This window comes from Martes martes (genome assembly GCF_963455335.1).
Source record: "Martes martes genome assembly, chromosome: 10".
Taxonomy (NCBI): domain Eukaryota; kingdom Metazoa; phylum Chordata; class Mammalia; order Carnivora; family Mustelidae; genus Martes; species Martes martes.
The window spans coordinates 60,032,665-60,046,806 of record NC_137898.1 but is presented as its reverse complement, the minus strand read 5'-3'; the positions used below and the strand labels follow the sequence as shown (position 1 = coordinate 60,046,806).

Genomic DNA, 14,142 nt, shown 5'->3' with positions numbered 1-14,142 from the left:
TCAGGTCATGATCTCAGGCTCCTGGGATCAAGCCCCGCATCAGGCTCCCTGCCAAGCAGGGAGCCTGCTTCCCCCTCTCTCTCTGCTGCTCTGACTACTTGTGATCTCTCTCACTCTGTCAAATACATAAATAAAATCTTAAAAAAAAAATATGAGCTCTGGAGTCAAGTCAATTGCTAGAGCACTAATTTTTTTTTTTTTAAGAGCACTAATTTTTACATAGCCATTTTTATTTCCAAAGCACTGTCACATATAAACTTATTTAGTGGGCTGGTATACTGTCAGGAGTAACAACACAAAAAAGGGCAGGTAAATTTAACCAGCAAAAGTCCAAGCTATTAAGCTCAGTGGTAAGGAATTTCCTTGATTATACAAGTAAACCAGATAACAATTGGGACATAATGACCTATCTATAAAAGACTTTCACAAAGAATGGGATGCTAATAGATGTTTTAGAAAAAAGGAATTGGGTGGTCAAATACATTTGGAAGACACAGGTGAAATGAAATAGATTTATTTAGAAGAACATCCTAAAGACCTTAATAACATACTGATATAGGGGCGCCTGGGTGGCTCAGTGGTTAAAGCCTCTGCCTTCGGCTCAGGTCATGATCCCAGAGTCCTGGGATCGAGCCCCACATCGGTCTCTCTGCTCAGCAGGGAGCCTGCTTGCTCCTCTCTCTGCCTGCTTCTCTACCTACTTGTGATCTCTGTCTGTCAAATAAATAAATAAAATCTTTATTAAAAAAAAAAAAAACATACTGATATATAGTGAAATTCTGACAGAAATCAGAGGAAGATATTATATGTTATATTTCTTAAACTCATTTAATCATAAAAACCTTATTTCATTAATATCTCATGGAACTTGTAATTTGTAGACTATACTTTGGTAAAAAAAAGAACTAGAGACTTCCTCTGCACTAACACGTATAATGTCAGCAGCTATTTATCAATCACCTCCTCTATGCCAGTCACTTTCCATGTTATTTCATCTTTCTATGAAAAAAATATATTTAATATCAGTATATGTTAACAAATCACTTATTATAATATTTGTACATGACTTTAAAATTTACAGTTTTCATATTCTACTATTTTACATAATTTTCAAAGAAATCTTGAAGTATAAGAAGACTGTATTTGGAGAGTAAAGGCTTACATGTCTTGTTCTATTGGTTAAGGGGAACTGGAATACAGTTACTACTCTAGCTCCTACATTAGGAACAGGCATGTGATGCTATTACTCATTAATTCAAGAAACATTCCTTTAGCATACAATTAAGTGCCAGGCATAACTAAGCCATGGTCTTCACCTCACAACCTAGTTACCTAGTTGAGGAATGTAAATGATCAAAGCAATGCTACTAAAATGTGAAATGTGGCTAGTCCAAAATGAGACATGTTATAAGTGCCTTACAGCCTTACTGAATTTCAAAGACAGTATAAAAGATAAGGTAAAATATCTCAGTAGTAATTTTTATACTGATTACTTATTAAAATGATAATACTACACATACAATAGGTTAAATAAGATACATACTATTAAAAACAATTTCACTTTTTTTTAACCTATTTTATGTCTCTACTAGATTTAAAAATCACATATGCAGCAAAAATTTACATATATGGTTTGCATTATATTTCTGTTGGATGACACAGGTGTAGGGAGATTAAAGAGCCTGGCACTTAGAGCCAAATCAAACAGCTATGTCCTAAAATAAGAGAAAGGAAGTAGCAAACAAGATAGGAATCAAATCATTTAATAATTTAATAACAGATGATTAAGTGCCTATGTGTCGAGAACCATTCCCAATAATCCTGCTGCCAGGAACATAATGGTATGTTCAGGGCCCTCCTCAATTCCATAGCCATCTAGCTCTAGTTACCCAGTACCCAGTTTTCTGTCCCTTAAACTCCCTACTGGTAAATAGAGGAAGTATGTACATCTCCCTGATAGAAACCAGAAGAAAAATAGGAATAATGCTACTATGTTCCTTAGCAGCACCTCTCCTTGTACAGAGTCAAGAAAATCAGGAAGATCTAGAACTGGTAGCATTCACAGAGACATACATCCTCTATTCTAGACAAGGGTATCATCAACCAAATATTGTTTACTTCCCAGTAGCTTTAATGATCTATTTAGTATCATTAAAATATAAAGCATCATTGGGGCACTTGGGTGGCTCAGTCATTAAGTGTCTCTCTTCACCTCAGCTCATGATCCCAGGGTCCTGGGATCAAGCCCTGCATTGGGTCCCCTGCTTGGCAGGAAGCCTGCTTCTCCCTCTCTCACTCCCTCTGCTTGTGTTACCTCTCTTGCTGTGTCTCCCTCTGTCAAATAAATAAATAAAATCTTAAAAAATAGATATACATATATACATAAAGCATTATTTTAAAAAAGAAAAAAAATTTCCAAATATTTATGGAGCATCTCCATGTATAAAGTACTACGCTAGGGTCTCTGAAGTAAATAAAGGATGGACATTATCTCTACCTAAAGCACCTGAATAGAATATTTCTGCTTACCTATTACTTAGATTACTTAGATACAGACCCCCACATTTGACCAGGAGCAAATCCCATCTCCCTCATCCCTATGCAATATATATAGAACATTTTTAAAATGTTTAAAGAATTCATGGATTAAAGCTTACCCAGTAAAGAACAGGTGATCTTGGGCCTACCATGAAAAATATTCACAATCAACTCACACCCCTAACTTTCTTATATCAAGCTATACAAGTGAACACAGAAGGAAGAGTTAGGTTAGTCAAATTCAGCCAGACGTAAACAATGATTGTGCTAACATCAACTTCTTTTATCAGCTACTTACTTACCGTGAAAACAGCCCAGGATAGGGCAGAATGGCCTCCTCCATGTAGAAGGAGTAGGACGGGACCCTCTGAACCACTCTTGTAAACTCGGAAAGTGTATGAATAGTTAAAGATAATATATCTAAGCTTTTGCTCACTGAAGTTTTTGATTGATTATTTAATCGTAATAATACTGATTAGAAAACTCAGGCAGTACCAGACTCTATATAAAGCTGCAGACTTCCAAACTTAAGAGATACTTAAATAGAAGTTTCTGAAACACCAAACCTGTTTTTTGTTTTTGTTTTTTTTTTACCAAACCTGTTTTGAAGCATGGAGCCAGTATGACCACTTTTTCAATGGGGACAAAAAAAAAAAAATCCTTTTGCCCTAATGAAGACCTACAGTCCCTGGTTTCTAGATGCTAAACTGATTCAACTCATCTGATTCATGAAACCTTCCCCTGGGCCCTTAAGATATATATCAGTCTCAGGAATTTAATTCTTAATCCTTTCCCCATGCATTAGACAATTATGTCCAAGTATGATACTGGCATAGACTTACAGGTTAAATTCCATGCTGTACAATTACAGGTGGGGAATAAAAATGAGATTAAACAGCAGGACTAAAGAACACTTTAGAAACTAAACGTGTCTTCTTAGACAGCATTATAAGCTTGCTAAAGAATAAGCCATTTTGCAAAGGATATATCCTTGCCAGTTTCATTCTCTACTTCTACATCTTCCATGGACTCAAAGTACTGACTCCAAGAAACGGGGGAGAAGTCTCGCTTTCTTCCAGGGCTAAGGAAAAAAAAAGAGAGAGGAAGAAAGAGAGTTCAAGTAAAACATAGTTATGCATGAAAAGATAAAATCTTGATCAACAAATGCTAAATGTAAATATGAAATGAAAATTGCAAGAGTATTTTCTCTTTAAGAGTGAGGAGTTTTCATACAGAAACCATCACGTAAAGATGCGTTTTTAAAAGTTCAAGATGTAAGAGTAAAAATGTCAGGATTTTAGAAAAGTCATTAGTATATTTTAATCACAAATATATCCCATGTATATACACCACAGAACCTGCTAGTTCTCTCTTCTTGTTCTTGGCTATCAGCTCATTCCTATCCTCTCAAGCCATTTTAATATCATTCCTGCAATAATCATTTTTGGTCACTATTCCTTCTTGAAACTTTTAATCTCCCACATTATTTCACGCTTTTTCATTATTTCCAATCCATCAATATACAAGCTTCATAAAAGGCAAACTGGCAATGCCTTGACCTTCTAGGAATTTATCCAAAGATATGCTCATGCAGAAATGAAATGACTTATCTATTTAATGTAGCATTGTTTGTGATAGAGAATGATTAGAAACAACTTAAATATCCACCAACAGGTAATAGATGAAAATAAGCTGTGGTACACAGAAAAATAATATTTAGTTACAAAAAGATGGAAGCAATTATATGCTGATAATATTCTTTGTATATGGATAAGATACACTGCTAAGTAAACAAACAATGCACCATACTACTATTTGGGTAAAAATGGGAAGTATGTGTAAATATAATTGCTTATATATGGTTAGAATATCTCTGGAAGAATAATAATATAACACTTGATATATCCTGGAAGGGGAACTATGATTGGGAGATGGGAGGGACAATTTCCAATGTACATCCCTTTCTATCTTTTGATTTTTGAACCATGAATTATTTTTTAAAAATTACTCTAAAACAAAAATAACCAGTAAATGTCTGTTTACAACCTCTGTCTTCAACCTTGGATGAAATACAAGAAAGGAACCCTGACACTTACCTTATTTTCATATCTATTCTCCTCAGTAATTGAGAGAATTCAGAATTCTGTCAGCAATAAAACGTTACCTCCTGCCAGATATCTTCCTATATATGCCGTGGGGGCAAATGGAGAATATACATGAAGTATAATACAGATCCCCTTTTAAAGACTTAAGTTAATACAAAAGCACTCTAGGTTGACTATAATATGGGAATTACAATGAAGCAACTGCACCATTAGGTATTCTTTCAACAGGCAAATATTTATTGAACAGTAATCTATTCTCTTCTGGCATTGAACAGATCAATAGTTCTCAATCCATGTAACAATAATCACCTAAGGAGCTTTTAAAAATACTGATGCTTAGGTTTCACTTCTAGAAATTGCTTTAAATGGCTTGAAGTGTGGCATAGGCACCGATAATTTTTAAAGTTCCCCAAGTTGAAAGAGAGGGGCTAGGAATACAAAGGTAAATGATTTGGAATGAGAGAAGAGTTCAAATTCCTCACAGTTCCTACCATTTCCCTATAATTCCCTATAAATCCCTAAGAGTTACAGTACGGATTTGGGCAAATTCAACTTATTTAAATTCTTTCAGCCCTGGATTATAGCAAGTGAATAAAGTATGTTTTTTCTTTTTCTTTTCTTTTCTTTTTTTTGAGAGAGAGAGAGCACATGTGTGTGGGAAGAGAGTAGATGGGAGAGGGACAGGGAGAGAATCTTAAGCAGGCTCCCCTCTCTGTGGGGGCTTGACAGTGGGGCCGATCTCATGACCTGAGCTGAAACCAAGAGTCGGAGGCTTAACCAACTGAGCTACCCAGGTGCCCCCAAATAACATACATTTTAAAGGATTGTAATACATCTGGCATTTCACAATCTGGTTTCTCTTCATATCGTATAAATCTTTCGCCTTTTACTAATACATCTGGCATTTAGTAGTTGCTCAGTAAATGGGTAAAATCCTATCTTCTGATAGAAAAACTGCCTATACAGAAGTAAACTGCAACGTCAACCTAGACAAATTTTTTCTGGTTTGCTGGTTGCACTTGAGTTCCTACTGGAAAGCTAAAAGTAGAAATCTTAATTCTACGGATTCATCAGTCACTCACAAATCCACCTATGCATATACTAATTTGAGTATAACAACCACACATAGCATGTCAAACACATCATAATGGATTCTAAGGATCTATGGATGAATTTTTGATGTCTGGACCTAGGACATCATCACAGTAATAGTATCTTAACATTTACTGTGCCACCACAGTGAATCATTCTGCCAAGTAATTTACAGGCATGATTCCATGGGTGGAAGAAAACATTTGCAAATCACAGATCTGATAAGGAACTTGTACCTAGAGTATATAAAGAACTCACAACTCAGTATAAAGACAAATGACCTATTTTTTTAAAGTTAGCAAACAATTAGAATAGACATTTCTCCAGAGAACAGCTACAAATGGCCAACAAGCACATAAAAAAATACTCAGCATCATTAGTTACTAGAGAAATGCAAATCAAAATCACAATGAAGAACCACTTTACACAACCAGGATGACTATAAACAAAAGGATGAATAAAGACAAGTGTTGCTGAGGATATGGAAAATTAGAACCCACATATATTGCTGATGAGAATATTAAATGGTGCAGCTGCTTTGGAAAATAGTTTGTCAGTTCCTCAAAAGATTAAACACTGAGAAATACCATGTGATTCAGAAATTTCACTCTTAGGTATACCCAAGGGAAATGAAAACGAATGTCCACCTTAAAATATGTATAGGAATGTTCACAGCAGCATTGTTTGTGATAACTAAAATGGAGAAAAATCTCAAATGTCCATCAACCACTGAATGGACAAATTAACTCTGGTATCCAAACAATGGAATATCATTCGTCAATAAAAGGAATGAAGTTTTACAACCTGCTATAACATGTCCGAACCTTGAAAATACTACGTTGAGTGAAAGAGGCCAATCACAAAAGATCACATACACTATATAATCCCATTACTGTAAATGTCAAGATTAGGTAAATCTATAGATAAAAAATAGATTAGTGGATGCCTAGGGCTGGGAGGTTTGAGGGAACATGAGGGCTGACTGCTAATGGGCATGAGGATCTCTTTCCTAGGGTGCTGAACGTGTTGTAAAATTCATTGTGGAACTATGTTACTATGCTAAAAAAAAAAGTGTATACTCTAAATGGGTCAGTTGTATGGCATGTGAACTTGATACTCAATAGATTGTAACACTAGTACACGAATTTTTTAAAAAAATAGAATAAGAAGAAGCCAGGTCAGATGGAACAAAATACAAAATGAGATCATAGAAATAAATCCAAATAGATCAAGGATAGATTAAATTCACTAGAATATTCTCTAGGATAATCCATGCAAAAAAATGAAGCTGATCCGAAACAAATATCCTCAGAGGAGATTTTTTTTTATTCCAGCTGTATACTATTTTATTTTATTTTTTAAAAAAGATTTTATTTATTTACCTGACAGAGAAAGAGAGACAGCGAGAGCAGGAACACAAGCAGGGGGAGTGGGAGAGGGAGAAGCAGGCTTTCTGCCTAGCAGGGAGCCCAACGTGGGGCTCAACTCCAGAACCCTGGGATCATGACCCGAGCCGAAGGCAGACACTGAACAACTGAGCCACCTAGGTGCCCCTCTATATACTATGTTAAAAGAGACAAATGTTCCAAAGTAAGAGAGACAAAGATATTGTAGCCAGATACTAGCCACGATAATTTAAGGCTAAATATTCTTTCTCAAAATTCAAGGGATTTTTCTATCATCATCTAAGAAAGGTACTATTGTTGAGATTTTTTTTTTTTAAAGATTTTATTTATTTATTTGACAGACAGAGATCACAAGTAGGCAGAGAGGCAGGCAGAGAAAGAGGGAGGAAGCAGGCTCCTTGCTGAGCAGAAAGTCCGATGCGGGGCTCGACCCCAGGACCCAGAGATCATGATCTGAGACGAAGGCAGAGGTTTTAACCCACTGAGCCACCCAGGCGCCCCGAGATTTTTTTTTTTTTACTAAGAATCTTTTTATCTCCCATATTTCTAAATTTTGATGTTAAACTAGAACATGCGATTGTCTAGAAGATTCCTTAAATTTTCTCTTCTATTGAATTTATATCTACTATACATATTTTCATTCCCAACAGCTATTTCTTGTTCTCTGAAACAAGGTCCCCTCCCCTTTTTTAAAGAGCACTCTATTCTTGTTTCATAGATGCCATATTGTCTCTTGTCTCTCTGACAAGAGATACTAGTTTTTTTTAGGATTTTATTTTGTTCTATGCATTATTATTTCTTTTTCTCATCTTGTCTTTGTACCTGTCTTTTGTGTTAGAAGCTTTCCCTGGATATCTGGTGATTCTATGAGAGAACAGAGCTTGCTGACTACTAAATATGACATACAGTTAATAAGTAGAGATCTAACCTTTTAAATGGGGGACTCTTCCCCAAACATCAGAATCTGCATGTCTTTTCTCAGGCCAGTCATTTGTCCGGAGAGAAATCCTCCAATCTCCTGCCTGGGGACATAAGACTAACTGTTAGCCTTCTGGGAAAAGATCTGAATAGTCTCATTTGTTTACTCACTCAACCAACATTCACTGAGCCCATATAAGATACTATTTTAGGGACTGCGGATACCTTTTGTCTGAACAAAACAGACAAAACCCCCTACTATTCTGGTGTTTGCACTCCAACAGAAGGAGACTTAAGTAAAAATTTGTCAGGTAGTGGTGTCATGGATAAAAAAATAAAGGTGGGGCAGGGGACAATGAATGCCGGGTTAGGAACGGCTGTAGTTTTAAATCAGGGGGTTAGGAAAGGCACCTTTAAGCAAAGACCTGAAGGTAAGGGAGTAAGCCCGAGTGTGTCTAGAAGACAGAAGGTATACCTTTACTTAATCCCTGCTCTCATCCTATTGCTTTACCTTTGTTGCCATATTGTCTCTGAGTCCAGAGACACTCCGGTACAGTTTCTCTAGAAGTTAACCGTCACACTGAGGGAAAGGAGATCTGGAACTCCAAAGGTGCTTTATACAGATTTTCAATCAATCTTCCTGTTTTAGCCCCCTTTCAAAGGTACTTAGCTCCTATAATTCCTGAGCCTGTATGGGATTAATTAATTAATTAATTCATATGGATTAGCCTGTACTTTCACTCTCCTTCTGTGGGTAGTTTTCAGTTTGCTCTTCTCTGCTAACAGTCAACTTGCTATCTTCCTAAATCTTGGTAGCCTATCTATCTTCTCTCCTCTATTTGTCCTGTGGTATTATTCCTTTTTCCAAATCACTCTACCATAAATTAATAGGGTTTGATAAGAGAATGAATGAATGAATTTCCACAACAACTCTCTGGGGTAGCTATTCCTATTTTGCAAATGAGAAAACTAAAGCCAAGGGAGGTTAAATAACTCACCCAAGACACAGAAAGCAGCTGAGCTAAATCTTATTCTCAGGGTTACTTCTATATCAGTTTTCAATACTACATTCAAAATAATACTAGGTTCTCTATTTTTGAAATCACCCAAGCTAGCAATGAGCATGCACAAATCCCTAGGAAGAGGTGAAAGAGGATTAGTTCTTACTGTAGGGGTGGTGACTGGCAGAGGACCTTCGTAGTAAGCCTGAGTACCAGGGAGACTAAAGAAAAAGTCAAGGTTATAAATGTAGATGGCTATGAGACAGAGCAGGAAGGTGGAGCGGGAAGGAAGAATCAAAAACAACTCAAGTTTCTGTGATGCCATTCACAAAGAGAGAAGATAAGAGGCCATTTTAAAGAACTGTAGGTTAACAAATACTGATTTACCATGGGATTAAAATCCTAGATTCTATTCCTATTAGTTTTCTTTGTTAGCCAATGTTGTTAATTGGGCATCATGGAATCCAAAAATGAAAATAGTAGCATTTACCACAACAGCCTGCATTAGACAGGACAGGATACTTATGGCTCCATATATGATGTGGTTTCAAGCAAATGAATGAAAACTTATCTCACTTAAGACCACTTTCAAATAGGGTACTTAATCCATGGGAACTTCCAACCTGCTGAGTCAGATCATGCAAAAATATACATTTTAAATGGATGGATGAAGACAGACTGCTGCAGCACTGGAAGAACTACTGTAATCTTATACCTCTGATAATAAAAGAATTCTGCTTTATTTAGGTTTAGAAAAATTTCTTAATTTTATTTCTGCCACTTATCCAACCTAATTAATAACTTATTTTTCCAAAACCCTAAAAGTAAAGAGAAAAAAGATACGAAAATTTTAGTACAATGATCTGGCCTCAAAGAAAACAAAATCACTGAGATATCAGTAATGAAAGCACGAAAGAGTACAAGGCTTTTTTTGATGCTTTACAAGGGCTAATTGTAGCTGCTTACTCTTATAATCAATGTTTGTAGCTGTACTCAGGGATCAGAATTATGTAAGCTACTATTCTGTGGACAGTACCACAACAGGAAGAAAGCAAGGAGGTCTGGAGTCAGAGTTTACAAGCCAAAAAAGTCCATATAGAAGCCTCTAATAAGTATATAGTTCAGAACCAACCACCACATAATTCCCTCCTCAGACTCACCTGAATGTCATAATAATGTAGAATATAAGACATATTTCATAATATATTTCATTTCAAATATGTTTAGGGCAATTATTCTAGAGCCTCTTTCCAGTCATGATTTGCTTATATAATCAACAAAGTTAATTCCAACTCAATTTTTGAGTATGCCCTTTATGATGGGCCCTGATATACTTCCTGGGCATTTGGGAAATCAGCAGGCCGAAAGTTCCCACTGATGAACAAAACTTGGTTCCTGCCCTCAAAATGCTCATGCCTGGGAGAAAATAGGTAAGTAAACAGTCACTGTTTACTAAAGCTAGGGCAGAAATACTCCTAGCATACCACGAAAACTCATAGATGGCACATCCAATCTTCTTTGGAACACTGATGGGAAAGGAATCAGGTCAGGGAAGGATTCACAATGATGATGTCCAGTGTGAAGATTTTCTTAAATGTTATACAAATCTGAAGTATTATTATTAAATAACAACCTAGATTGGGAAAGTAATTTCTCTAATTACCAAATAAAACTTCCTGAAACTGAGAAAAATGTTAGTATAAAGATTCTACAACTTAAAAATGGGTTTATATTCCAAAGGTCTGTAAAGTAGTAGTTGGGAAAAATGAAGCACATTTTCCCTGAAATATTAATAAATTCTGAAATATTAGTAAATATTATGAAATATTAGTAATTCTGAAACATTAGTAAATTCTCTGGGTAGTTCTGCCCCCAAGACTACTTAGCCATACAACATGATAAAATGCTATTTGTGATGAAATTCAGCTAATAACAATGTAGTTCAAGTGATTAACACAGAAAAATGAATTTGACGTGATTTTACTGTAACTTGAACCATGGTTCTTATGCTCAAGGAAAAGCTGATTTAATTAAAAAGGGGTGGGAAGGATTAAATGAAACAAACCATTCATGTATTTGTGCTAGGCACTTTATAAGCATTACCTAAATTTAATCTTCCTAATAATCTGAGCTACATTTTCTTAATAGAATAAAGATAGAAGGATATAAATATGAAACCACAGAAGAATATAAAGAGGCCACAAGTTCATTTTTGCACATTATGAATAATTACAGTTTTAAAATCTCTTTTCTATATTCCACAAATCTATGGCTTTTCCTTCCCTACTTAATTCAGGGTGGACAATTTAAAACTACTGGAAACAACACCATCTGTCCACTGTATTAGAGCATCATTCATTCATTCATCAAATGTTTACTGAGCTCCTATGTGCTACCCACTTTGGGGCAAGTAAATAAAACACAGGAGTTTACAATTAAATTAGGGAAGACTAAACAAGTAGATCACAAGGGAGTTGTCAGAAGAACAGATAAAATACTGTATATATACAGCAATGTCAAAAATAAGATGAACTATAATTTTATGTACCACTAAGAAAAAAGCTACCAATTAAAGTAAGACACACTTGACCACTTAGAATTCACTTTAAATTTCTTAAGGAGCTCTTTTATACTTATTTTGATTCAACACATACAATTTATGGCTATAAATAAAGGAAAATAAGAGCAAAATACTTAAAGTATTTTTAATTAATTTCTTCATACCGAGAGTTCTATTCTCTTTTGAATAACTTTGACTAATATAGTCCTCTGTGCCTCACAAGAACATTGGTGATGGAATGTTTCTTAAAACTAAACACCAGCTCATATGCTGACTTTACCATTATATGGAGAGCTATTTTATTTTTTTACTCTAACTTTAGGAATAATGCTTAATTTATCTGATTGAATACCCACTACTTCTCACAACCATTCAGTTTTCAGTGATTAAGAAGATGCTCCACTTTTGTCTCTAGGATTTTCTTCCAAGCTACGAACACCTACTTTGCAAGTTTTGATGCTGGTTTTGGTGTTTGCTCAAACAAGCGGGGAGAAACAAGACAGGGCTGTTACTTGACCAACAGCAATTGTTAAGATACTATCATTTTAAATACAAAAAGAAATGTATCTTAGAATCCATGAATTATAGTAAATAAGTTTCCTTTACCCAGTTTTGTAACTTAAATAATGATTCTACATATACAGTACCTCTTCTCAAAAACAAATGAGGTTAGTATTACCCATATTAAAATCTTTAAAAAGCTTTTATTGAAGTATAATTAACATACAATGTTATATTTAGTATTACTCACATTTTAAGAAAATTAAAGTCAAGCTTATACTACTTAAGTAGTATGTGGTATGCCAGAAAGGGAATCCTAGTTTGTTGATTTAAAACCTATATTCTTTCTCCTACAGAAGAAGTACAAAACAAATAGTATTGATACAGGGTTGGCATAATATAGCCTATAGGCAAATCCAGCCATTGCCTGTTTTCGTATAGCTCATGAGCCGAGAATGGTCTTTACATTTTTAAAAGCCGGGAGTAAAGAAGAAAGAATAATATATAATAACATGAGAAAATTACATGAAATTCAAATTTCAGTGTCCACAAAAAAAAATATTGTTAGAACACAATCACATTCAATTACATATTGTCCATGGCTGCTTTCATCATACTCAGCAGAGTTGAGCAGCTGTTATAGAAATTGTACTGCAAACCATAAAATGGTTACTATCTGGCCCTTTACAGAAAAGTTTGCCAATCTCTGGTATAAATGATAGGTCTTATAAAAGGACAGAAAATGGAAAGATCTACTTCAGGCTGAATGGTCAGGAAAAGATTTAGGATCTCATTTTAAATGAATGTTGTGTGCCACATGTCCATTAAGTGAAAACTGACAAAAACATTAACTATGCTACTATAGAAGATGCAAAGAAATGAAAACAGAGGCTCCTGCACTCCAGACCTTCCATTTTAGGGATAACTTTAAAAAATTACCATAAAATATAAATTAGTATAATTAATTATGGTAATTGCCAAAGTACCATAAAAACTGATAGATTTTATGTAACATTTTAAAAAATGCGATACCAAGTAGTGATGCACAATAATTGGTAAATGAGTGGAAATGACAAAAAGTGTAATAGAGCTCAGAGGAGGGATAGAACAAGTGAATGAGCTAGTATAGTCTGAAAGAGCTTCATGGGTTTTGTAGGAAAGTGAAATGGGAGGCATTGCAAGTACAATAAACTTGGCAGTTAGTAAGTTAGTTAGTAAGTTAGAAAGTGCAAGAAACATTTAGGGAACTGCCATTGCCTGGAACATGAATGTTGAGCTTTTATGGAGAGCTTTTAACAGTAGCCTGCTTGCTCTGACCCCTACACTTGTTAGAGTCACCAATGTACAGGTATCATCTCCTTGGAACATAGTCTTCACCCTTAGAGAACAAGGGATAAACCAAGCAAGGGCAGAAAAACCCAATCCTATAAAAAATAATCCTTCCAAAATAATTGCTAATTGACATTTGTTCTCTTATAGTAATGGAATTGCTTTCAGGTTTGGGGAATCACAAAAGAAGAGATAAACTGCTATAAAATAAAATCAAAACCAGGCATAAATCTTTACATATAACAGACTAATTGGGGATGCCTGGCTGGCTCAGTCAGTTAAATGTCTGCCTTCAGTTCGGATCAGGCTCCCAGAGGCCTGGGATCCAGTCCCACATTGGGCTTCTTACTCAGCAGGAGCCTGTTTCTCCCTCTGCCTGCTGCTTCCCCTGTTTGTGCTCTCTCTCTGACAAATAAATGCATAAAATCTTAAAAAAAGAGAGAGAAAGAGAGAGAGACACACACACACACACTAATTGTAGACATGAGCTACAACCATATGAGTATGTTAAATTCAAATTAAGACAAGGTATTTGGAAGCACTCACAACACACTTTGCCTAAGTGCTAGTGTTGAAATAAAGTATAGATTCCATTATTTCATGAAGTGAAACAGCTTTCAGAAGAAAGAGAATACAAATTTAGTTATGCCATCTTCATGGAACTGGTGAAGAAAAAAGATTGTTCTTGCAAA

At 35.4% G+C, this 14,142-nt stretch overlaps 1 protein-coding gene across 1 annotated transcript in view; it reads right to left on the bottom strand.

The window, feature by feature from the left end:
- The window catches only part of PPME1 (protein phosphatase methylesterase 1), a 65,236-nt gene that overhangs the window by 39,521 nt on the left and 11,573 nt on the right, over positions 1-14,142 (bottom strand). The window contains exons 2-3 of the mRNA XM_080816051.1: positions 3,526-3,619; positions 2,841-2,933 (exon numbers count right to left, since the gene is read on the bottom strand). Coding sequence (XP_080672177.1) covers positions 2,841-2,933; positions 3,526-3,619 — 187 coding nt within the window. The remainder of the gene's footprint in view (positions 1-2,840; positions 2,934-3,525; positions 3,620-14,142) is intronic.